Source organism: Trichosurus vulpecula, chromosome 2 (assembly GCF_011100635.1).
Source record: "Trichosurus vulpecula isolate mTriVul1 chromosome 2, mTriVul1.pri, whole genome shotgun sequence".
NCBI lineage: Eukaryota > Metazoa > Chordata > Mammalia > Diprotodontia > Phalangeridae > Trichosurus > Trichosurus vulpecula.
Genome location: NC_050574.1, coordinates 288,659,205 through 288,684,407, shown reverse-complemented (window position 1 = coordinate 288,684,407; position 25,203 = coordinate 288,659,205). Strand labels below are relative to the sequence as shown.

The 25,203-nt window shown below is 36.6% G+C and overlaps 1 protein-coding gene across 1 annotated transcript in view; it reads left to right on the top strand.

The window, feature by feature from the left end:
• THSD7B (thrombospondin type 1 domain containing 7B) overlaps positions 1 to 25,203 on the top strand; it is a 1,008,764-nt gene that overhangs the window by 169,049 nt on the left and 814,512 nt on the right. Inside the window, exon 2 of the mRNA XM_036746882.1 lies at positions 23,218 to 24,025. Coding sequence (XP_036602777.1) covers positions 23,218 to 24,025 — 808 coding nt within the window. The remainder of the gene's footprint in view (positions 1 to 23,217; positions 24,026 to 25,203) is intronic.

Genomic DNA, 25,203 nt, shown 5'->3' with positions numbered 1-25,203 from the left:
CTTAAGTGTCATACTTGATTCCTCACTTTCTCTTAGCCCCCTTCATTCACCCCACCCCAAATCCAAACTTTTGGCAAGGCCTGTCAGTTTGATCTTCATAACAATTCTTGTGTATGACTTCTTTTTTTCTCTGAAACTGCCCCCACTCTGGTACAGGACTTCATCACCCCAAGCCTGGATTATAGCAATAGCCTGCTGGTTGGTTTTGCTGAAAGTCTTTCCCCATTCCAATCCAACCTCCACTCAGCTAACAAAGTGATCTGCCTAAAGCATGTCTGACCGTGTCATCCCCTTCATCTTTTCCCCCTGCCAAATAAACTCTAGTGGTTACCTATCACCTTCAAGAGTAAATATAACATCCTATTTGGCATTCAAAGCCCTTCAGTTTAACCACCCCTCATCCGCATCTTCTAATCTTCTTACACCTTAACCCTGCTCTCTCATTTACCCTTCAATATAGTGGCACTGATTTCTTTGCTATACCTCAAAAAACAGTACATCTCCCTACACCAGGATTTTTCACTGGCTGTTCCTTATGCCTGAAATGCTCCCCCTCCCATCTCCACCTTCTGGATTTCTTGGCCTCCCTTGGTCCCAGTAAAATCTCATTCTACAGGAAGCTTTCCCAATATTGCTTAATAATTATTGGTTATCTTCAATTTATCCTGTATACATTGTATTTGTACATAATTATTGTCATGTCATTTTCCCCTTTAGAACCTGCGCTCCTTGAGAACAGGGACTGTTTTTGCCATTCTTTTTGTCCCAAACACTTAGCATATTGCCTGATCATAGTAGATGCTTAGCAAATGCTTATTGACTGACTATATTTTTTTCAGATAGCCTCTCTTCCCTTTTTTGAAAATTGAAATATTTATCTTTCTCTCAATCTGTGATGTTTCCTCTGCTCTGAGATTCTCAATGTTTAATGATAACGACTGATAACATTTGCCATTTCTTTCATTACCATAGAATATATGCCTGATGATTTGAATTTATTGAGGGCATCCTAGGTGCTCTCTTAAAATCTGTTGCTTACCTTGGGTTCTAATTCCCCATCAATCATTTTTGATCATTTTAGTTGGAAAAAATAAGCAAAGTAAGACTTATCTTGTCAGTGTCATTTACTATCCTTCTACTTACCCCAAGCATCCTATTTTTTTCTTTGATAGTCCTCTTGCCCCAACTTACCTTTTTAATTCTCTTTTTTATTACCTTTTAAAATTGCCTTTAGTAATCAAGTCCTAGTTAATTTAACACTGCTGACACTTTTCTTAAATACCTATGCCATACTTCTGGATTATTACTCTTCTATAACCTACCCTTGCTTCCATCTTATGCAGATGTCTTTTTCAAATTAGAGTTGGTTGATGAGCCCATCACTGTAGAATTTTCGGTCAACCTACACTTTCCCTGAAGTTTTGAAACCCATTCTTCTGCACCTATTAGCCTGTCCAACTCTGTCTAATTTTCATCTCTAAAGGAATAAACTCTGAGGTGGATTGGTTACTTTCCCACAAAGTTTCCACTTTTGTTTTTGTTTGCTGTTTTGCAGGATTTCCCCAGAAAAAAAAAATTGTTGTATAGTCATTTTAAAAAAATGTTATTTAAGTTTAGACTTACAGGGTATAATATTTTGAGTTGGATTTGAGCTCCTTTGCTTATTGAAAAATATCATTTGGTGGAAGTTAATTATATTTAGTTCTGCTCAGTCATACCATGCCCCTACCTGGCCATTATCATGAGATTCTCCAATCCTACTTTATCCACCTCCGCCCTGTTATTCTAGCTCCTGCACTGAGACTCAAAGCTTCTGATTGGCAAGAATTTACCATATCCATCCTGTCCCAGAACCACCATGTTTCTGCCCTGATGGCTTCATGCCATGGTGCCACATATATATCCTTCCTTGGGCTCTTCCCCATTTCTCACTTCTAGTTCTAGGAATTATAATAAAATCATCCCTGAGAAGAATATGTTCATAATTTACCCTATGACTTCATGGACTAGCTCTGTGACATCCCTGACTAAAACATCTCTTTCTGGCCACCGATCTCCTGTACAGATTATTTTTTCCTGAATGGAAGCTCCTTGAGTGCAGAGATTATTTTGCTTTTTGTCTTTTAATCCCCACCACTTATAGTACCTGAAATATAGTGTTTTTTTTATTCATCCATTCATACAACTTCATTCACTTTTACAGTTTTTCATGACTACAGAATAATATTGAATAGACAATATTCTACTAACTAGGGACAAGTCATTTAAATGCACAGTCTCAGTTTCCTTGCCTGTAAAATGGACAAAATAGCACAACTTCACAGAGCCTTTGTGAGGGTCAAATGAGTCAATAGAGTAGAAAGCACTTTGTAATCTGCAAAGTACTATGTGAATGTTAGCTTTATTCTAACTTCCTTTCTTTCATATTTGAAGTTTTCCCCCAGAAGCTTATAAAATTTGTTATTTAACACTATGTGTCTTATAATTTTATTTATTTATTTTCATGGTTTGGTGATCTGTGGATCTATAGATTAATACTTTTTCTTTCTATGTTCAGAAGTCCTGGATATTTTTCTTATATTATTTTCTACATTATGGTATTTAGTTTTCACATATACATACAAATGTGTTTGTCATTGTGAACCTTCATTTTTATGTTATTTCTGCATATTCTCTCTTCAAAGACACTTTGACTTGTATAAAATTTATATCTTCTTTTTACATTAATGTCTTTTGCTCTTTTCTGGAAAAAATCCTCTAAATATGTTACTTTCTGCATCAGAGAGGTTCTTCCCATCATAGATTCAGTTTTATTTAATTTGACAGTTTTTCAAATTCTGCACTGAGAGTTCTAATTTATTTTATTTATTATTTTATAAATTTTTATATCTCTTTTGAACCATTTTGGATTTTCTTGTTCTGTGCTCTTTGGGAGGCTATCAGGTTCTGTCTTTGATCAGACAATATTGGTTTGCTTATATTTTGTTAGGAAAACTTTATATTCTTCTTGAAGTTTTACTCATTCTTTGTTTCGGTTTTAAATTCTTTTCTGATGACTTATCTGTTTATGTGCTACACTTTTGGAAGGCTTATTCTTTTTAGATTTTTTGGTGTTCCTTTTATATAAAAAAATCCAGACTATTATTTAAATAAGTTCATATGTAGAACCTACGTTGGGTTACACGCCATCTTGGGGGGATGGGGGAAGAGAGGGAGGGAGAGAAAATTTGGAACCCAAAACTTGTGGAACTAAGTGTTGTAAACTAAAAGTAAAAAATAAACTTTTAATTAAAAAAATCACTGTCATTTATTTTTTAACCTTTCATTGGCTCCTGAACAGACTCGTGAAGCTATACTGAAAGTCAATCATCACTTGACTGGTTCCACCTAGATTTCACCCTCTTTAGGCTTGTCCAAGTCATTTAGAGTGTCACCCTTCCTGATTCTTCTGTCCATTCTCATTTTCACCACCATAGCTGAGCAGAGTCACCATGTGCCACTTTTAGTAGAGGATGTGGGTATGGGTGGGGCAGTATGAAGAATACTTATTCTCTCATATTATTATTATATTATTCCCTTATTCCTCTCCCTGTCTCTTCACTTGGTACACTGAGAAGTCAGGGTTGTACAGATGGTATATGTCTGAGGTGATTTTGTTGTTGTTTAACCATTTCGGTCCTCTCCGACTCTTACTGGCCCCCACTTGGGGTTTTCTTGGCAGAGATATGGGAGTGATTTGCCATTTCCTTCTCAAGCTCATTTCACAGATGAGGAAACTGAGGCAAACAAGGTGAAGTGACTTGCCTAGAGTCACACTTCTAGTAAGTGTCTGAGGCCAGATTTGAATTTAGAAAGATGAGCCTTCCTGACCCACTCTATCCTCTGAGGTGATACTTGAATCCAAATCTCAGTTGCTCTAAGGGCAGCACTCTACCCAATACACACACCATGCTGCCTCTATGATCATAAAGAGATTTAATCAACAAACAAGTATTAAACACTTACTAGAATTAAAAGGGAACTTTAGGATACTTCAGTTCAATTATCTTATTAACAGATGAAAAGCAGGCAGGTGATTGCTGAAGGTAAAAACTAGGTATGCCTCCTAGACCAACATCTCTTATTATATGCTAGGATAAGCTCTGGGATGATATGTGAATTCGTTATCAAATCTGACATCATAAATAATTAGAGGGAAGAAATTAACCTTTAGATTCATGGATGAGGAACAGTGCATACCTCATAAATGGGGTAGAGAGGATCACAAAATAAAATGCACAATTTTTATTACATAACATTTTTTCAGGAACAAAATAAATGAAGGTAAAAATTAGAAGGAAATTAGGTAACTGGGGAAAAAAATCCTATGCAGCAAGTTTTTTTTTTAAATAAGAATGTCATTTCTAAGATAAATGATGACTGATTCAAATCTTTAAGAATAAGATCCATTGCCCAATTGATAAATGGGTCAAAGTATACATGCAGTTTCCTAGTGCAGAAATCCAAGCTATTAAATGGTAATATTAAAAGTTCAAAATCACAAAAATGATTTGGGTTTTCCACTGGAAAAATACAAATTAAAGCACTTCTGAGATTCTACCCTCATGTTATTCAGATTGACAAAATTGAACAAAAGCCAAATGAAAGATGTTGGAGGGGCACATTAATGCACTTGGTGGAGTTGTGACTTTTACCAGCATTCTGGGAAGCAATTTGGAACTATTCCCAGAAGTTACTAAATATATATACCTTTTGACAAGTAATACTACTAGTAGTAGTTCTTTTATGTATGAGCAAAGAAGTAGAAAGTTAGGGAGTGCTTGTCCATTGGGGAATGACTGAACAAATTATGATATATGAATATATTGAATATTAATTTGCCACAGAAATTATGAAAGGAACAGTTACAGGATTTGTGGGAACTGATGCAGAGGTGAAACCGAGCAGAACCAGGAGGACAATTTATAGAATAAGAATAACACAGTCAGAATCAAATAATTTTGGAACTCATAAGAACTCTGATTGGTGCAATGGCAAGCTATGATTCTAGAGTCCTGGTGATGAAGCGTGCTACCTACCTCCTGACAGAGACATGGTAGATTCAGGGTAAAGAAAGAGACATATATTATTGGACTCGGCCCAATGCAGAAATTAGCTTTGCTTAATGATGTATACTTGTTAGACTGATTTTTCTTTATTCTTCTTTCTCAAGGTAGGGTGGGCAGGGAGAGAGAGAGAAATTCAGCTTTTGTTAATTTAAAAAACGACAACCATTTAACACAGAAAAGAAACTGTTTTTAAAAAAGAAAATACTAAGTAAAAAAAGAAATCGATAGTAGACTCTAGAAATACTCCTTGTTCTTTTCATAAGTTTTCAAGGTGATCTTTTAGATTTCTTTCATAATCTATAGAGTGGAAAGCCTTGAAAGGATTTGCTTGTACTTTAACTAGCTGAGTTAATCCTCTTAAGGAAACACATACTTATAGAAAGCCATATCATATTCTAAATTTTAAAGCAAGGGGTCCTAAGAATAGCCAAATAAACTGTTGCATCCTTGCTTAAGTTTCTTGATAGCTCTAATAATTTATCCATTACTTCAGCAATGATATATTGAATGCCAACCATTGGCAAGATCCTTTACCACATTAATTTCTACCTGTTTAGTAGTAACCATTTTAATATCATTTCCATATATTTTGTCTTGTCATGTTCCCTCAGAATATAACTTTCAATGCTTAAAATATCCTTTTACATACTTCCCTCTACTTCTTTGAAGACGTAAAGGAGGAGTCCATGGGTATAGTACATTGTATATTGCATCAGGTTTTGCTTTTGTCATCATTGTTTGTTTGCTAATTTTTTTCCTCATCTTCTTTTCATTTTTTTTCTTTTCCAGAATTCTTAGTTATAAAGGACAGTTGTCTGGGAATGGGGAACAAAAGCGATAGAGGAAATCAAAGTGACATAAAAGGAAAAAAAATCAATAAAACTTCTTTGAAATATCCTTTTATTAATACCTTGTCTTTTCTAAGTTTTTCATTATATGTTATAAGGGAAGTAGTTGTTATAGTGGGAAAAAAAACCCAGGATTTTCTGCCAAGATGTAGATTCAATTCCCACTCTATTACCAACTAACTGTGTGACCTTGGACAAGTAGTATAAATTCCCTCATTTTCCAGAAGAGTAAAATGAGGGGTTATGCTTTAGACCCTTTAATGTCCCTTTCGGTTATAAAATTCAGTGATTCTTTAGTAGGCTGTATTATGAGCCACTTTTATTGATGTTAAAGGACAAATTTTTGCCTTAAAACCTCCTGAAGCAAATGCAAATTGGATTGAGAGCATAATTTAGACTTCTAATTTTAGAAAGTCTAATTTAAACTCGAAACATTGATGATTAATGTGTTCTAGCCCATCAGGGTGGTGATTGTATTCAGTTGTAAGTGTAATATAGGCAAATTCCTAATTCGGTTTGCCATGGAGCCACTTCTGGCGGATTTCCTAGCTGCCGGTGACCAATAATTTGTAATTAAAAATGATAAGTAACAGTGGTGTTTTGCTTTTAAATCAAAAACATCTGTCTGAAAAGATTAAGAAAAGTACTCACTTCATATTATAATATGTCAAACCAAAACATGATCCTACTGATAGATGCTGGAAGTTTGCCACCTATACTTATGTTAAAGGCTAAGTACAAATTTCAGTCCAAGTGCACACAACAAATGCTGTCTAAAGGGATTTTTCAGCCTATAAACAAATGAAAATATGCATTGTTGCTCTAAATCTGGGTGGTCTCTTTCTTTAAAGTGAATTAGAATAGTCTTTCAGCAAAAGCATCCTTTTGGCCACAAGTATGTTTTGAAGTTAGTTTTAGGTTTTTTTTTTAATGATAACATTCAAACTTAACATATCCAAAACTAAACTCATTATTTTTCCTTACATCAAGTCTTACCCTCTTCCTAACTATCCTCTTACTGTGGAAGATAATTCCATCCTTCCAGTCACTGAGGATCACAACCTAAATGCCTCTCTTACCCATCCATGGCAACCTTGTCAATCCTTCTATTTAATAAACTCCACTGGCTCCCTATCACCTCATAATCAAATATCAAACCTTCTTTCGGCATTTAGAGCCCCTTCATAACCTGACTCCTTTGTACTTTGAAAAGTAAAATAAAATGCAAGATATCTGCCTTTTTATACAAAGGATACTGAATAAAACAAATGTTTTTTAGTGGTCTTAGGTAATTATGAACAACAATGATTTTCTTAGGTTATAACTTCTGTGATATATTCTGGGATTGTGAGAAAAGTAGAGCTCTTGGGCCATTATGTAAATGGTTTAAACTAATATGATCTGAGTTCTGTTTGTTTATTTTTCATGTTTTTTTTTCAGTCTCTCCTTTATCACTAGCTGTATTTTCTTGTTATGAGACTGCTGTAATCAAAATGTTGCAGTCTGGGAAATTATATTACCAAGCCTGTTAGAATGATATTTAAAATAAATATGCCTTACATATGAGGTGAAGGTATTTTCTTTCAAGTAAAGTACATGCAAATAGATACATGACATGTCAAAAAATATACATGTGTATGTATATACACAGAAACTAGAGGAGAAATGAATAATATCTTTCACAAATATTTACAGGAGATAAAATGGATAATTTTGATTATATAAAACTGAAAATGTTTTTTTACAAGCAAAAGTAATACAGGTAGAACTAGAAGTAAAATAAATGAGGGGAATATTTGTAATAAATTTCTCTTATAAAAGTTCAATATGAAAGATATATAAGAAATTGACATAAATATATTAGGCCAAGAGCCATTCACCAATGCATAAGTGGTCAAAGGAAATAAAAAGGCAATTCTCAAGGGAAGAAATCCAAACTATTAACAACCATATAAAAATTTTCCTAATAACTAATAATAAGAAAAAAATGCAAATTTAAAAAATCTATGTGGTACCACTTTGTGCTTATCAGATTCCAAAAATGACAAAAAATAAAAATGAAATTGTTGGCAGAGTTGTGTGAATTCAAGCATTCTAGTGACATACTGGTAGAGCTATCATTGTTCAACCATCCTGGAAAACAATTTGAAACTATGTCCCACCAAACTGTTAAGCTTTCCAGACCCTATGACCCAGAGAGATAAGCAAATCAAATAAAGAGGGAAGGGACTTGCTTATGAACAAAAATATTTTAATCAGCTAAATTCTGGTTTTTGAATATATTGGATTATTATTGCACTGTAAGCAATAATAAAAGTAATGGATTCTGAGGAAACTAGAAAGACTTGTATCAACTGATGAGAATGAAGTGATGAGAACCAGGAGAACTATTTATCCACTGTCCACAACTTAGAAGATTTAAGAACTTGGGTAAAGCAGTGAGAGATGCCTTCCTTGTCTTGGTGGAGGGATGATTTACAGTAGGTGTAGACTGAATCCTACTTTTTCATACATGAGCATTAGGACACAGATTTGCTTTGTTTGATTGTGATTTTGTTATGGGAAAGTTGTGGGAGTTGAATGGGGGGATAAGAGGTGCAACATAGAGGGGTAGTGATAGCAACTTAAAATAGAGGATTGGCAAGAAACATTTTAAAAATAAATAGAAGAGAGCAGAAGGAAGTTCAGAAGGGGACACCGAAAAGAAGGGCAATTTTAATTCATTTTTTTATTTTTAAAAGACAAAAGCTGTATGTAATTGAGTCACACTTTCAGATGCAATTCCCATTTCCTGGTGTTCTTTATATATGTATGAGTAAGTTGGTGATTTTCTAGTTAACAAAATATTGAGAATAAAGCACATACACTGCCTTGTGCCACTTATTTTGGTAGATAAGTGGATTCTTTTGCTCTCTCTTTAGTTCTCATTTCAGTTCCAACTACGCAAGATTGCCAGATGAGTGATTTCTAGAAAAATAAAACTCTCTTGTAATCTTCTAATTAAAGTACAAATATTTTGAGGGAAAAATGTACCACAGAAATGTGTTAGTATCCTTTTCATCTTTTCATTTAAGTCAATATTTTTCTAAACCACATTTTGTGAAATAAAAATCCATATACCTATACATCTATCAAACAACAATTTTGTACTAGTTAAATGCCAAATAGCCCTTTGTGTTTTTATTCCTATGTTAAAATTGTCTCCTCATTAAAAAAGAAAAAAAAAACAACCCAACTTTAACTTGTCAAGTCAGTTTATAACGCAGATGTAAAAGAGTTGCTAGAGTTACACAATTTTAGGACTTTGCCTTGTCTTTCATTTAGCCGTAGAACTTAGAAATTATCCTTTGCAGTGACCTCAGTTCTAGGTGTCTAACGGCACAGGATAAAGCATGTGGAAGATATCCAGGGGGTGCTTCTTAAATGTTATGGCTTAGGGTAGATGATGCATTTGACTTTCATCTTAGCTAATCCAGTTAAGGAGTAACTTAATTAAGGGAAGAACATTTGCCAGCAATTTTCTCCTGCTTGAAGAATATTACATTAGTCCTTTCATATGTTAGCACCTCTTGTAGTAACATCAGAAAGAAAAAAAAGAATCCTAGAATTTTAAAATTGGCAAGATCCTAACAGATCAACTACTACTCCTCACCTTATGAGTTTGCTCCTAAAATTTTAAATGTAGAATGTAAATTTAAACTGCTTTGGCTTAAGAGTCTGAAGATTTTATAATATGTCAGTCATATTATGATTTTAAACTGTCACGTTCTTGGGTGTTCAGGTGGAAGACATGTTTTTACCTATCACTGGCATGTTACCAAATAATATTTCTGGAAGCTGACATTATATGAACTGGTTTTTTTTGGGAGGGGAAATCATTCCGGGAATAATTTTGATTTCTGAGCATTTTGGAATCAGCATATAATCTTTCAAAGTTAGTTTATTTATTTATTTATTTGTATACAAGGCATTTATTTATTTTTATTCAATGCATCTAAAATAACGTGCATAAATTTCCTGCATCTATCCTCAGGGAATCTCTCTCAGGTATATTCTGAATATGGTATTGTGTTATATGTGAAATACTTTGAGCTCTTCAGAAGGCACAGTATAATTTCAAGGTGGCATTATTATATTTTTCTCTGTGTTACTGCCTAGAATTGTAATCTGTGCTTGTATCTTTTCATTTTTTAAACTTAGATAAGAGACACAAGATTACTCAAACTCCTAGTCAAACTTTACACCAATATATGTGATCTTTAAAATGACAAATGCCCTCAGGGCTCTATGATTTTTGCTTGCTTGTGTGTGTTTAAAGTTCATAGTCAAATACATATTTGAACAAATACTAAAGCACATTTCCCATCTATGCCTGAGAAATGCAAATTGTTATAGGTCAATTGCTGGAAGGTCTTGTCTCCATTTCATGTATCTTATTCACAATTTGCTTTTCATTTATTCCAAGCATCTACAATTCACTTCATTTGCTTGTTTTTTTTTACATGTTTTTTTTATTTCAGTTGTCTCCAAAGTTTAGTTTAACCATTGATGGAAATATTTGCACTAGACACTTCCCTCATAAAAGTAGCTCATTTATACACACATACACATGTACATATATATGCATAGAGACCATGGATCCAAATTCTTATGGGTTAAATAAGAGAGTAATTACTCCTCAGCTTTTATTTCCTGTGTTATACAACCCCAAGGGGTGGTAATTTAGATAGAAGATTTTTAGTAAAAAGATGTTTCAACTAGAAGATGTTTAGTAAAACTATCAGACCAGTGAGGTGGGGAGAGGAAAGAGGAAGCAAAGGTAAGAAATAGATCTCTAAATTGAAAAGAAGTAATAATTAAAAATAATGAAAACTATTAAGTGAATTTAAGTCAATTGATTCCTGCCTGCTATGTCCAAGGCAAGAGGAAACACAGCATAATGGATAGAGGGCCAGACTTGGAGTCTCTTTCCAATCAACAACTTATAATTAAAGAGAGTGGGTAATAAGTTTAGAAAGAAATCTCATTCCAGTGAAGGTGGTGGTGGTAGTGGTGGTAAACGTGAAAGTTTAGGGAACTTTGCTGTTTGGTGGTGGCAGATTTACTGACAGCCCTAACAGCATCAAGATCCCTGAAGAGACAGGAAGCTTTGGGCATAAGCAGAGAGAATGGTCATCATGAGAAGGTCCATTTTGTCTCCATATGTGGGAGCAAAAGACAAAAGAATAGGGAGTGATGTTCAGGCTTTTGAGGTATAAAAGTTTAGAGAATAAGGAGCTCATTAAGAGATGGCTGGCTTGTATTTTCTTGGTCAAGGAGGAGATGAAGTCTTCTGCTAAGAGGGAGTGGGGATTAGGTGGTTTAAGTTTGTTGAATCAGGCCTTCAATAAGTAAATACCTTAAGCACCTACTATGTGGCAGACACTGCTAACTTCTGAGGATACAAATATGAAAAAAGCAAGAGAGTCCCTGCCCTCAAGTAGTTTACATACTAATGGGAAGACGAGACACAGAAGACAGCTGAAAAGTAGATGTGAGAGGAGAATTTACTTGGGGCCCAGGGCTGGAGAAGTCAAAGTCCAAAAGGAGTACATCTACATGGAAACGAGGAACTCTGTTGAGGAGAAGGGGAATACTTTAGCATAGCCTTTGTGGGAGTTTCATAGAAAGTCAGGGAAAAAATGAGAGCTCTATGCATCAGTGAAGGCCCATCTTAGTTAGATTCAACAACATAAATTCACGGTAGGTGTGTGTTTGTATTCATTCAGTGTGTTTGTAGTCCTCCAGAGTGTTCAACAGCATTTGTGGAGGAGTAAAAAAGGCAACGTTAGAGTAAATACAGGGTTTGGGTTTGGGATGGCACTGATAGAAGTAGGGAGTGAAGGATTTTATGGTAAAGAACAACATCAGATTTGAACTAGTTGAGACTATGAAATCAACATTTTGAAGGAAAGTCATAGTGAGATATTAGAAGGGAAGAGCAGAGTGATTAGAGATCATGATGAGGATGAAGAAAAAATGTAAATCAAGATTGAGGCAAATGTGGGGAAAAGTTTAGGGGGTTGTAGTCAGAGAGAGTAATTTCAGAATTCTGTATTATGCTTCTCAGACAGTTGAGGGTAGTAGAGAGGTCAAGACTATGAATGTTCTGATGTGCAGCTGAGTTGATGATGAGAGCTGATGATGATGATGAGCTAGAAGGCCAGGACATCTGAGGGAATGTCAAAAAATATATTGAAGTCCCCGTTTATAAGGGTAGTAGTTAGGTGGGAGAAGAAAACTATGATTCAGTCTCTCAAAAAAATAACTTCTCAAGAAAGAAGGGATAGGGAGGAATTAGCTATAGATAAAAGCAATCAAAACCTGGATAAGGTAATATAGAAGTGGAGAATCTCTTAATTGACAAAAAATAACTCAATAAGCACACTCTGTACAAAAAAGGGATAGCTGAGTCAAATTTGGCTGAAATTAACTAACAATAAAATTCATTATAATCTTTAATGTTTCAGTATGTGATACACCCTTCACACCATTGCAGGTGGTTTCATTAGTTGTTGTGATTATAATTTTCATAACCTTTTTGTCAACATGCAGAAGATTGAGCTTCTCTGTGTTTTTAAGGAAAGTAGTTCTGATACAACTATGGTAAAATACAATTTCTTTTGTTTGGCATTTAAAGTCCTTCATGATCCAAATCCATTAAGAAATAAGTAGTTCTCCAAGTATAATACGGGGATACAGTGGGGGCTTTGAAAGGTTATCTGAAGGATTTATGGCTTCAAGACTATTTTTATAATAATACTAGTATGACCAAATTTCCACCAGGGTAAATATTGACCCATATAAGCAAAAGCTCTTTGGGGGGCGGTGTCTTCAGTAATTTTTAAATGTGTAAAGGTGTCATGAGACCAAAAAACTTCAGAAGTACTGATCTAGACAGTTACTTGACGAATATTTAGAGATTTCTAGCTTGTGTAGAACCTACCAGAACTTGCACTCAAATGGCACAGAATTTATGAACCCAAGTCCTTCATATTATAGGGGCATCTGAGTAGGACTATATTGGAGGCATTGAAAACAAATTGTCAAATGAGTTACACCTGGTTCTATTTATTTTTTTCTTATCTGCTGGGCGTTATGAAACTTAGATACTCACATAGTCTAAAGCACAATTTTCATCAAGCAGGAAGTATATTAATTTTATATAATTTTATAAAATGTGGTATATTTTAGAATTCTTGTTCAGTTTTAAAGTTATGATTAATGCTTTATTTAACCTAATACCAGTCAAGGCAGAAGTAGCATTTCAGTTTATAAATTTCAAAATTGAGGGAAATCAAAGGGAATCATGAAGAAATTCATTTGAACATGATTTTGAAATCAGTAATTTCATAGCAGAGTGGCAACATGATGTAATGGATACACAACCAGCCTTAGAGCCTGGAAGTTGTAGATTTCAGCTCTCTCTTTGACTTGCTGTAGAAACATGGGAAAGCCACTTAACTTCTCAGTGCCCCAGGGAATTTTCAAGAAACTAATCAACAATTATGATTAAACATTTAACATGTGCCAAGTACTGTGATAGTTGCTGGAGATATAAATACAAAACCATGGCAATCCTTACTCTCAAGGAATTTAAATTATACTGAGGCGGCACAACATGCTTACATAAAAGGAAATAACATAGATGTATATGTAGATGCATACATATGAAATAATTGGAAAGTGACAGAGGTCACTCATAACTAGGAGGAATCTGGAAAAGCTTCTCGAAGGAAGTAATTATTCAACTGAGCTTTGAAAAGATGTAAGGGCTCCAAAAAGAGGCAAAATACTCCATTGATAGAGAATAGATTTTTGAAGGCACTGAGTTGGGGGATAGAGTGTCAGGTATGGGGAAAAGTGAGAGGGCCACTTTGGTTGGAGCAGAGGTATAAAGAGCAAGCCAGAATCAGATGGAAATATAATTGGGAAATTTTTAACAAAGTAAATCAAACTATACAACATAGGTAATGTTCATTTGTGGTTTTCTAAGTCAGTATGCTGAGAGCAGGGATCATTTTTATTTGGGTTTGCTACCACTAGGTACTGTATGTTTTAACGTGGTCAGGCATTGAAGATGCTAAGGTCATCCATTGCACCCTGGGCCATCACCAGTCATCTTGACTTTTTTTCTTGCCATCGGACTTTGATTACCTCTGGAAGAGAGAATGAGGCTGACAATTTTGTGTAACTCTGCCTCACTTAAATCCAATTCTCACACAAGTCAAGACGTCACCCCACGATGTCATTGGTTCTCTTTGAAAATGAAGGAAGAACAATGATACCACTAGACGAGAGCATAGAGTAATGCGATCCATCTGGAAAGCTAGAGTGGATTTGAATCATGAATGGCTTTAAAGCCAAACAGAAGAAATTGTATTTTACCATACTTGTAACTGGCAATCACTCTCATTTTGGAGCAGGAAAGATAAGATCAGACTTGTGTTTTAGAAATAACAGTTTTGTAGCTGTGAGAAAGATGCATGGGAGATAAGGAGAAATTGGTTGTGAGGAGAACAGTTGGAGTGATGGAGACCTGAAGCAGAGTGGTGTGGTGAGAGTGGAGAGGAGTGATGAAATAAATTTTGACAAGGTAGAATTGATAAGACACAGAAATTGAGTGGATATGGATGAGGGATAAATGAGAGGGATGGTTTTGAACCCAGGTGGTTGGAAGAATGCTGGTACATGCTATAGAAACAGGAAAGTTATGAGATAGACTTAGTACAGATAAGAGATAAGTCACCAGTCTATTAAGGGAAGAAAGTTAGAGAGTATCAGTACCACTTCTTTGCCCCATGAATGAAATGATAAGTCTAGACGCCCCACCCCCAACCTTCCCACACAAAAAGAATATTCTTCTGTACAATTATGCATTAAATTTTTTCAAGCATAGCAACAGCAATTCAGGAAACTGCTATTTTCTGTGTATGGTTAACTTACGCTCTGAAATAATTGCTTCTGCTGTATCATGAGCAGTCATTCACTAGAGCAAATATACAGCGATAAGTATGTGGATTTATTGGAGGTAATTTCCATCATTAAAAGCAGAACTCATTCTAAACACAGTGTGACTGTTCTCATGAAGACATTTTAAGCTGTTTAAGCCCAAAGAAGGGTATGATGTCACCTGCAGTAATCTTTTCCCCAAGTCACAGCATTTGATCGACAATGTAGCCTAACAAAGTTAGCTTTGTCAGGAACATCAGGTTTGAAAAGTGTGAGCACTGCTGTGTAGTTGGAATGTTATGATTGACTTGACTGAAGGTTAAGGTCAGAATAGTTCCCTGGGACTGTTTTCTTACCAGGTGAGTGAGGATGGCTCAGGCACGTTGATAGCTCGACTCTGACTTCACTGTCAATATAGTTTAAAATTCAATTGCTAGCTTCTTCAGCCATCTACATATATGTGTTACAAACACGCGGGCACATTTATAAATTAATATTAGACAAGATTTGTGATCACATCTGGGTGTACTTTCTCTATCTTTGCTGTAAAAATCAGTATGCTGTGGAAGTTGTGAATGGCCTCTGTAGTCATTACAATGCTGGTACAGAGGCAAAGGTTACATGGTTTAAACTGATAACCTTAAATCGTGTCTAGACTGCATGTTCAAGTGTTTGTGGAGAAACCTAATTTTAACCCTTTATACATCTAAGTATTTTCAGGACAAGAAGCAAATTTGCCCTCTGGACTTGCCACCCGCCTTCTATATAGGGATTCCAGTGGTGGTTATGGGTTAACAAAAGAGCCAAGCTTTAACATTAATAATAATAATGATAAAAATTAAATTCCCCAGATTTTTCTACCATTAATCCAGACAGTAGGATATTTTCTTAAATCTTTCGGTGCCCTCACTTGCTCCCCCCAGAAAAAAAGAAAAAAATTATGTATTTTAACACATATTCGTCCTAGGACCTGGTTACTAATTGCCACCCTGTTCCTTGCAACCTTGAGAACTGAATGTCCCAACTTTTCTGACTCTCAGGTTTCTCATCCTTACAGTGGAATCCAGCTTTCTTGATCTTTATTTGACCAGTCTCCTAATGCATATTCTGTCTTTGTTTTAGGTTTTATGGCACTACCCTCTCTTGGTTTTCTGCCTATCTGTCTAATTTTTGTTGTTGTTGTTGTTGTTCACTACTGTCCAACTCTTTGTGGCCCCATTTGGAGTTGTCTTGGCAAAAATATACTGGACTGGTTTGCCATTTCCTGTCTGATTGTTCCTTTGCAGGTCTTCTTTGTTGGATAATCATCCTGACCATAACTTCTCACCATGGTGAAGGGTGTATCCCTTAGGCTCTGTCCTGGACACTGCTTCTCTTTTCTTTCTTTCTACATTCTCTTACATGGTGCCCTCACTAGTTCCCATGAAGTTATCATCTCTATGGAGATGACTTCCCAATTTATATTTTCAGCCCTAGTCTCTTAGTCCTACATTACCAACTGCCTGCTACAGATTTTGAGCTGGACATCTTAAAAGCATCTCGGACTCAACATTTCTAAATTAGAACTCATTGCCCTCACTGCCCCCAAAACAACAACAAACAAACCTTTTCCAAATTTTCCTATTTCTGTTGAGACAGCCCCTGCTCTCAAGGAACTCCCTGTTGAGGGTCTATTTATACCCCCATAGAGATCACAAAAGTTATTTTCCTAATGCATGAGTCTATGTCATTTCCCTACTTGATAAACTCCACTGTCTCACTGTCAAAACTCCTTCATTCATTATTAAAAACCTTTATAAGTTCATCTCAACTTGACTTTCCATCACCATAATATACCATTCCCCTATCAATACTCTACAATTCAAGCAAACTGTCCTTTCTGCTCTCATCCAGGCCATTCCATTTCCCATCTGTTCCCTTATACTGGCTTTATCCCCTATCTTGCATGCACTCGTTTCCTCCCTTGAAGACTCAGCTCATATTCCATCTTCTACATGAAACCTTTCGTCACCCTAGCCATCTTTGCCTTCCCCTCTCTCTATGACCCTGTATATCTTTTATTTATGGCTTAATTATTACAATATGTAAACATGTGTTCTCACCTGATAAAGCCTAAGCTCCTTGAAATCAGGGACATTTTCTCCTTTATCTCTGTATCCCCATCTTTATAACTGTGTCTGGCATGCATTAGGTGTTCAAAAAGAGTAAGCATTTCTATAAGGCTTTAAGGTTTGCAAGTGCTTTATATATGTTATTTCATTTGAGATAAAACTAGCACTATAGTGGGTGTTGTTAGGATCAAGTAAGATCATTGATCTAGAACTGGAGGAAACCACAGAGGTCAGTGACTCCACTTTCTCCCTACCTTCTGCCTCTCCATCCACCACCTTTAATAAATGAGGAAGGTAAAGCCCAGGATGTTAAAAACTTCTCCACGTGGAGCAACAACTTCAATTCTGACTCGAAATCCAGCACTCCCCTCTTTTCATGGCACGCCATGTTGCTTCTTTCTTTGCAATAGGGTTCTCATCTTCAAGTCCACTGATGGTCCCACCATCCCCTGCTTTAACGAGTCTTCAGAATACACCAGGGGTCAGTGTTGGTAGGCACTCTAGCAGCTAGGTGGTACACTACTGGAGAGCTGGACCTAGAGTCAGGAAGAACAGCTTACTAGCTGTGTGACTTTGAGAGGTCACTTAACACATTTGCCTCAATTTCTCCAATTTTAAAATGGAGGTAATCCTAGTACCTACCTCCCAGGGTTGTTGCAAGGATCAAATCACATACTTGTAAAATACTAATCACAGTGTATTGTTATTATTTCTCTGAAGCCTCTTCCTTAAAGCCTTTATACTTCTTTTCTTTATGGGACTTCATTGATATTTCTGACTTGCAGTAGCTAGCACTTTTACAGCACTTTAAGGTTTACAGTGCCATTTTTTTTACAAGGCTGTTGGGCCTAAGTGACTTGCCTAGGTTCACATAGGTAGTAAGTGTCAAGTGTTTGAGGCCGGATTTGAACTCGGATTCTCCTGACTCCAGGGCTGGTGCTCTACTTACTGTGCCATCTAACTGCCCCCTACACTACATCTGTAATACATCCTCTCATTTGAGTCTCACACCATTGTATGATATTGCACCTGTTATCATTTCCATTTTATAGAGGAGGAAACTGAAGCTGCAAGAGATTAAATGACTTGCCCAAGGTCACACAACTAGTATGTGTCCGGGTAGAATTTGACTCGGGTCTTTCTGACTCAAGGCCCAGTATTCTATGTTCCCTAGTACACCTAGCTGTCTCTACTATAAATTGATTCCAGTGGAACTGATGCTTATGGTTATCATGGAGCAGAAATAAAGGAATGGGAGGGTGGTAGAGCTCATAGATTCCATGAGATACTGAAGTTCTCACCTTTGCAATTGATGGAAAAGCTCTTGGAGAAGTGGAGTGATCTGGGGAGCTAGAAAATGAGAGCCATCCATCTGTTTGAGTTTCTTCTGCAGTCCCAAATCCCTTTTAAAGTTCTGGTGTCTCTGTCTTATTTGTCTCCAAAGTATGAGTAGGGAGGGTCTTTAATTGATTGTCAGTCAGTCAGTATCTATTTAGCTCATGTTATGTTACTGGGCACTGTGCTGAATACCAGGGATACAAACTAAGGCCAAAGACAGCCCCTGCTCTCAAGGAATTCCCAGTCTAATGGGAAAGACAACTATGAAAAAGAGGCAGGTGGGTGGCACAGTGGATACAGCACCAGATCTGGAGTCAGGAGGATCTGAGTTCAAATCTAGCATCAGGCTAGATAGTACTAGTTATGTGACCTTGGGCAAGTCACTTAACCCTAATTGCCTCAAAACACACACACACACACACACACACACACACACACACACACACACCTATGAACAAGATATTGACAGGTTAAATTGGAATCAATGGAGAGAAGGCATTAGGATTAAGGGGACTGGGAAATTTTCAGGACTTGAAGGAAGGCAGGAAAAGCGGGTGAATATGAAGAGGGAGAGCATTCCAAACACAATGGACAGCCAGTGAATATTTCCTGGGTTAGGAGATGGAGTGTCTTGGGGAAAGAACATCATGAAAGCCTGTGTCACTGTATCACAGAGTACATGGACTGATGCATGTAAGGCATAAGAAAGCTTGAAAGCGGGAAGGGCTAGGTTACTAAGGGTGTTTATCGCTAAAGAGAGAATTTTATATTTGACCCTGGAGGTGCTAGGGAGCCATTGGAGTTTACAGAGTTGAGGTTGATATGGTCAGACCTGTGCTTTTGGAAGATCAGAGGAGACAGATTGTAGTGGACGAGAGACTTGTGGCAGGCTGCCGAACCATCAGGCCAATACAATGATCCAGGCATGGGGTGATATTGGCGTGTATCATGGTCCTGGCAACGTAAGAGGTGAGAAGATGAGAGGGATGTTACAACGGTGAAATCAACAGATCATAGCATCAGATTAGATGTGGAGGGGGAGATGGGATGGAGCGTAGAGCTGAGGATGACTGAGAGCCTGGGGGATTTGGAGGATGATGGTGCCCTCAACAGTAATGGGGAAGTTTGGAAAGAGGGAGGGTTTTGAGGAAAAGGTAACGAATTCACTTTTGGACATGTTGCATTTAAGATTTCAATAGGACATCCAGTTTGAGATGTCTAAAAAGCAGTTGGAGATACAATAAAGTTAGTTTAGTTTATGTCACTTAAAAGTCTGGATTCAAGCTGATGGGCAAGAGACCTTAAAGTAGGCCCAGGGAATATTCCTGTGTAGGGTTTCTCTTCTGGCCAGAAACTCTGAGGGTCTTCCCCTCCCAGATTGATTCTTTTGTGATGACAAACTAGGCCATCTTTTGCCTCAATTCTTACCTACGCTTTAATTATTGAATGGGCATTGCCTCAGACAAACTGAGACTTAGGAAAAGCCTTAGCTTAAAAGGGCCAAGATCTTCCACTGTATCCAGGACTACCTCCAGTCATCCTGACCTATGCCTTGCCACTGGACTCCAATGACTCCAGAGAAGAAAGTGAGGCTGATGACTTTTCACAGTTCTGCCTCACTTAAACCCTATTCACTTGCAAGAGAAGACATCACCCTCTTGATGTCATTGATCCTCTTTGAGAAGGAAGGGTGAACACCAACAACAACAATTGTTTTATGGAGAAAGGGGAGGGAGAATTCTGACTCTGCTATGATTGTTATGGACCTGGCCCCTTGAAAGAAGCAGAGCATGATGGGAAATTATAGATTGGGATTATAGGAACTGGGGGAAGGGGAAAGGTAGGGAATAATAGGCCATATTTATACAAGATTCACATAGTGCTTTTCTCATAAACAGATCCTTGAGGTGGCTGGTATAAGAATTTTAGAGATGAGAAAATTGAGGCTCATAGGAATTAAGGGATTTTTCCAAGGTCATATGGTTTGTAAGTGTTGATTCTAGGTCTTCCTGACTCCGAGTCCAGAAGCCTTTAATATCCACTTGATTATTGTCATCTCTGAAGACCATCAGATGTTGAAAAGAGATGGCAAGACATTTCTTTTTCAATGTGCTTTTCTCTGGTATACCTTGGCTCTGGATATATTTTAAAAAATTTATTTATTTATTTTTAGTTTTCAACAATCACTTCCATAAGTTTTAAATTTTCTTTGCCTCCCCCTGCCTTCTCCTTCCGCAAGAGGGTCTGCAATCTGATGTAGGCTCTCAATACGCATTCTCATTCAACATATTTTCACATTAGTCATGTTGTATAGAAGAATTAGAATGAATAGGAGGAATCATAAGAAGGAAAAACAAAACAAAACAAAACAAAAGAGAACAGATAGTATGCTTCTATCTGCATTCAGACTCCATATTTCTTTCTCTGGATGTGGATGGTATTTTCCATCATGAGTATTTTGGAGTTGTTTTAGGTCCTTGCATTGTTGAGAAGAGCTAAGTCTATCAAAGTCAGTCATCACACACTGTGGCTGTCAGCAACAGTTTATATAAATCTTTCCAGGTTTTTCTGAAGTCTGCCTGCTCATCATTTCTTATAGCAAATAGTATTCCTTTATATTCATATACCACAACTTGTTCAGCTATTCCCCAATTGATAGGCATCCCCTCAATTTCCAGTTCTTGGCCACCACAAAAAGAACTGCTATGAATATTTTTGTACATGTGGGTCCTTTCCCCACTTTTATGATCTCTTTTGGGATGCAGTCCTAAATGTGGTATTGCTGGGTCAAGGGTATGAAGAGTTTATAGCCCTTTGGGTATAGTTCCAAATTGCTCTCCAGAATGGTTGGATTAGTTCACAATTCCACCAACAATCAAAATTACATATTTTGCATTTCATGATGTTCTCTAACTCTTGTTTGGTCACAAATTCCTCTGTTCTCCATAAATCTAACAGGTAAACTATTCCTTGCTCTCCTAATTTGTTTATAGTATCAGTCTTGATATCTAAATTGTGTACCTATTTGGACTTTATCTTGGTATAGAGTGTAAGATGTTGGTCTATGCCTAGTTTCTGCCATACTATTTTCTAGTTTTCCCAGCAGTTTTTGTCAGTTTTGTGAGTTCTTATCCCAGAAGCTGGATTCTTTGGGTTTATCAAAGAGTAGATTACCATATTCATTGACTACTGTGTCTTGTGTACCTAACCTATTCCACTGACCTACCCCTCTGTTTCTTAGCCAGTACCAAGTGGTTTTGATGTCTGTCACTTTATAATACAGTTTAATACCTGATGCGGCTAGGCCACTTTCCCTAGCATTTCTTTTCATTAATTCCCTTGAAATTTTGGACCGCTTGTCCTTCTAGATGAATTTTATCATTTCTTCTAGCTCTATAAAATATTTTTTAGTATGGCACTGAATACTCTGGATATATTTCATGGATAGAGCACTTGGCCAAGAGTCAAGAACTTGGTTCCAGTCTTGTCTTACTAGTTGCATGACCTTGAGCAAGTTCTTTAACCTCTATTTGCCTCAGGTTCCTGTACTGGAAAATGAGGCTAATCACACCCCACCTCCCAGAGTTGTTGTGAGGATCAAATGTGGTCTTATTTATAAAGGTGCTATGTAAATGCTAACTATTATAGCTATTTTTATTAGTAATTATTATTAAACTGAGAGGGGGTATTCTGGTATAGAGTTATCAGAAGCATTGAATTATGGAGGGATTTCCAGCAAAGGGCTCACTTCTACAAACATGATTTCATAAAGTTATAGATTTAGAGATGAAAAAAAGGTCTTAAAAGTCATACAGTTCAATGTCCTCTTATCTAATCCCTGAGAGGACAAAGTCACCAGAGGCTAACCAAGCTCACTCAACTGGCAGAGATGAGATGAGACTGAAATTCAGGTCATGATATTACAAACCCAGTATGCTTTCCAATGTAATTCAATTTTACTCTTTGGAGGGAAATTTTTCCTCCAAATATGCCATTATTTTAAAATATAGTAATTTTGCATTATTCTTATATTGCATACCAACTTATTTTTAGTTTTCAAAGATAACTTATTTGAGGAGAACAGGTTATATTTGGAAATGACCTGTATTCCAACTAGCACTGTATATTGTTCAAGTCTGGAAGAATATATTTACTTAGATGCCTGTTTCTTTTAAAAAAAAATCTCTCTCTTTTACAATCTTGTTGCACAAAACCCATAATCCTGCATCAAATGTAGAATGGCTAAGCAAATTATGGTGCATGAATATAATAGAATATCATGGAATTCTGACAAACCTTGAACATGAAGAATTCAGAGAAGTCTAGGAAGACTTCTTCAATCTTGTATAGAGTGAAGTAAGCAGAACCGGGAAAATGATCTACACAAACTCTACAGCAATGCAAATGGAAGGGGAAAAATGAAACACAACACTATATAGTAATAAGGACCAATCTTGCCCTGAAGAGCTAAAAAATGCCCATCCTCTCATTTATAAATGTTGCTGGATGATGTGTGGAACATTACACATACCGTCAGAATTGGTTGATATGTTGGTTAGTATTTGCGAACTGCTTTTTAAATTCTCTGTATATATACATTATCTATATCAATATTTATATAGATATTGGGGTTGGGGAAGGAATATATTTTGGAGTGAAGAAAATGTAAAAAGCAAAAATAATAAAATTAATAAAAAATATGACTGTTTAGTAGTTATTTGAACCTCTTCAAGTACACAAAATAGACACTTCTTTTAATTTAAATCAAAGCATGGGGAGATATGTTAATAATTTTTCACTTTGTTTTTTCAACCCCTTTAGGTCCATGGGGGAGATGTACAGGTAACTGTGGACCAGGAGGTATTCAGACTCGAGGAGTGTGGTGCTTTCACCTAGAAGGTTGGACAAGTCTTCTGTCAAACTGCGAAGAGGCTGATAAACCTGAAAAGGAGAGAAGCTGTTTTAGAGTATGTGACTGGCACGGTGAACTCTTTGAGTGGGAGGTGTCAGAGTGGCAGATTTGTGTGCTGGCTCCAGTTCATGGTGAAGTCAGACCCAGGACTTCTGAGTGTGTGACAGCCCAGCATGGACTCCAGCACCGGACAGTACGTTGTATTCAAAAACTGAACCGAACTGTGGTTATCAGTGAAATCTGTGAATATTTTGCACCTCAGCCACCCACAGAACAAGCTTGCCTCATTCCTTGTCCCCGGGATTGTGTTGTGTCTGAGTTCTCACCGTGGTCTGTGTGCAGCAAGGGGTGTGGGAAGAAGCTGCAGCACAGGACTAGATCAGTTATTTCCCCTCCACTCTATGGAGGTGTGATGTGTCCAAATCTCACGGAATCGAGAGCCTGTGACTCTCACATCCCCTGTCCTCTTGGGGAAGAGGAATACATATTTAGCCTTAAAGTTGGACCTTGGAGTAAATGTAGACTGCCTCATCTTAAGGAAGTTAGTTTAAGCGGAAGGACTATTCTGGACTTTAGCTCTGACTCAAAAGAGCGGGTCACTTATAAGCACCAAAGCTCTAAGCCTCATCATCATTCCAAGTCATGGGATATAGAAATAGGTTATCAAGCAAGACAGGTTCGGTGTACAAGAAGTGATGGGAAAAATGCGATGTTAAGGTAGGATGCCTTAAATATTGAAATGTTTATTTCTTTAGTATTTTATAGGTTTATTTCCAGTAGCTTTATCATATAACATATATGTATATACATGCACATATGTAATATTGTATATCTGCAACATGTTTGTATATGTAAAATTTAAAAAAAAGAAATCCAAAATCTCAGGCATATTTATGCTATTTTAATAGATTAGGCATTTATTGCTCTATATGATACTACAATTTGTAACCACTTATATCCTTTAATTTCTTTATACAGACACATTTCATATTTTGTCCAAGAGTTTAACAAAGGAACAAGGCATTGCTGCTATCGAAGTGAACAGAAACTTTGCTGCTATTGATGTAGATAACTCAATTTCACCTGTCTTCCAGGTTTTAGGTGGAAATACATATTACTTTTTGTCAATGACATTAACTTTTAAAAATAGAATTGTGCGTGTGTGCGCGTTTGTGTATGTATGTGCATGGATGTGTGTATATGTGTGTATGTGTGATGGTAGGTTTACTATGTGAATTTTTCTTCTTTTGACCCTACTGTACATCTTTTGGAAAGCATCCCTTATGCTTGTGCTGTAGTACAATCCCTTGTTTGTGGCATATTGCAGCTTGCTTGTGGGTACCATGGAATTCTTCATTATCTTTTGAGTTTTGTTGTTCTTGTGGACTTCTTATGAGTTTTCTCACATCCAAAATATGTTTCGTATTCTCTGATAATTATACCACCAAGTTGAAGCATTTTTACAATTACAAATTGAGTTAAAAGAGTTGGCTTTAATAAGAGTATTAGGTTTTGTATCAACACTAATTGGAATTGCCACATAAATGAAGAGCAAAGGGAAATCAGATGTGTGATAACAGTGGCTATGTTTTCAAAATCATGATTATTTTCTTTTTGCCCATATTCAGAGAAACTCGATCTGAATATCAGGAAGATCTTGAAAGAACTATTATTTTAATTTTCCCCAGACAATTTAAATGAAAGCATCAAAGCATCACCAATTTTCTTCAAAATTAAAATACCTTTCAATGACACTAGTATTATCAAAAATACACATTTCACAGCAGTTACCATTATCATTGCTTGATATTTGCTTAGGTACTTACATTGTTGTAAATCCTAAGAGGGATGTGAAAGATTGTATTGATTCTTATTTCCTTTCATCTTAGAGAATT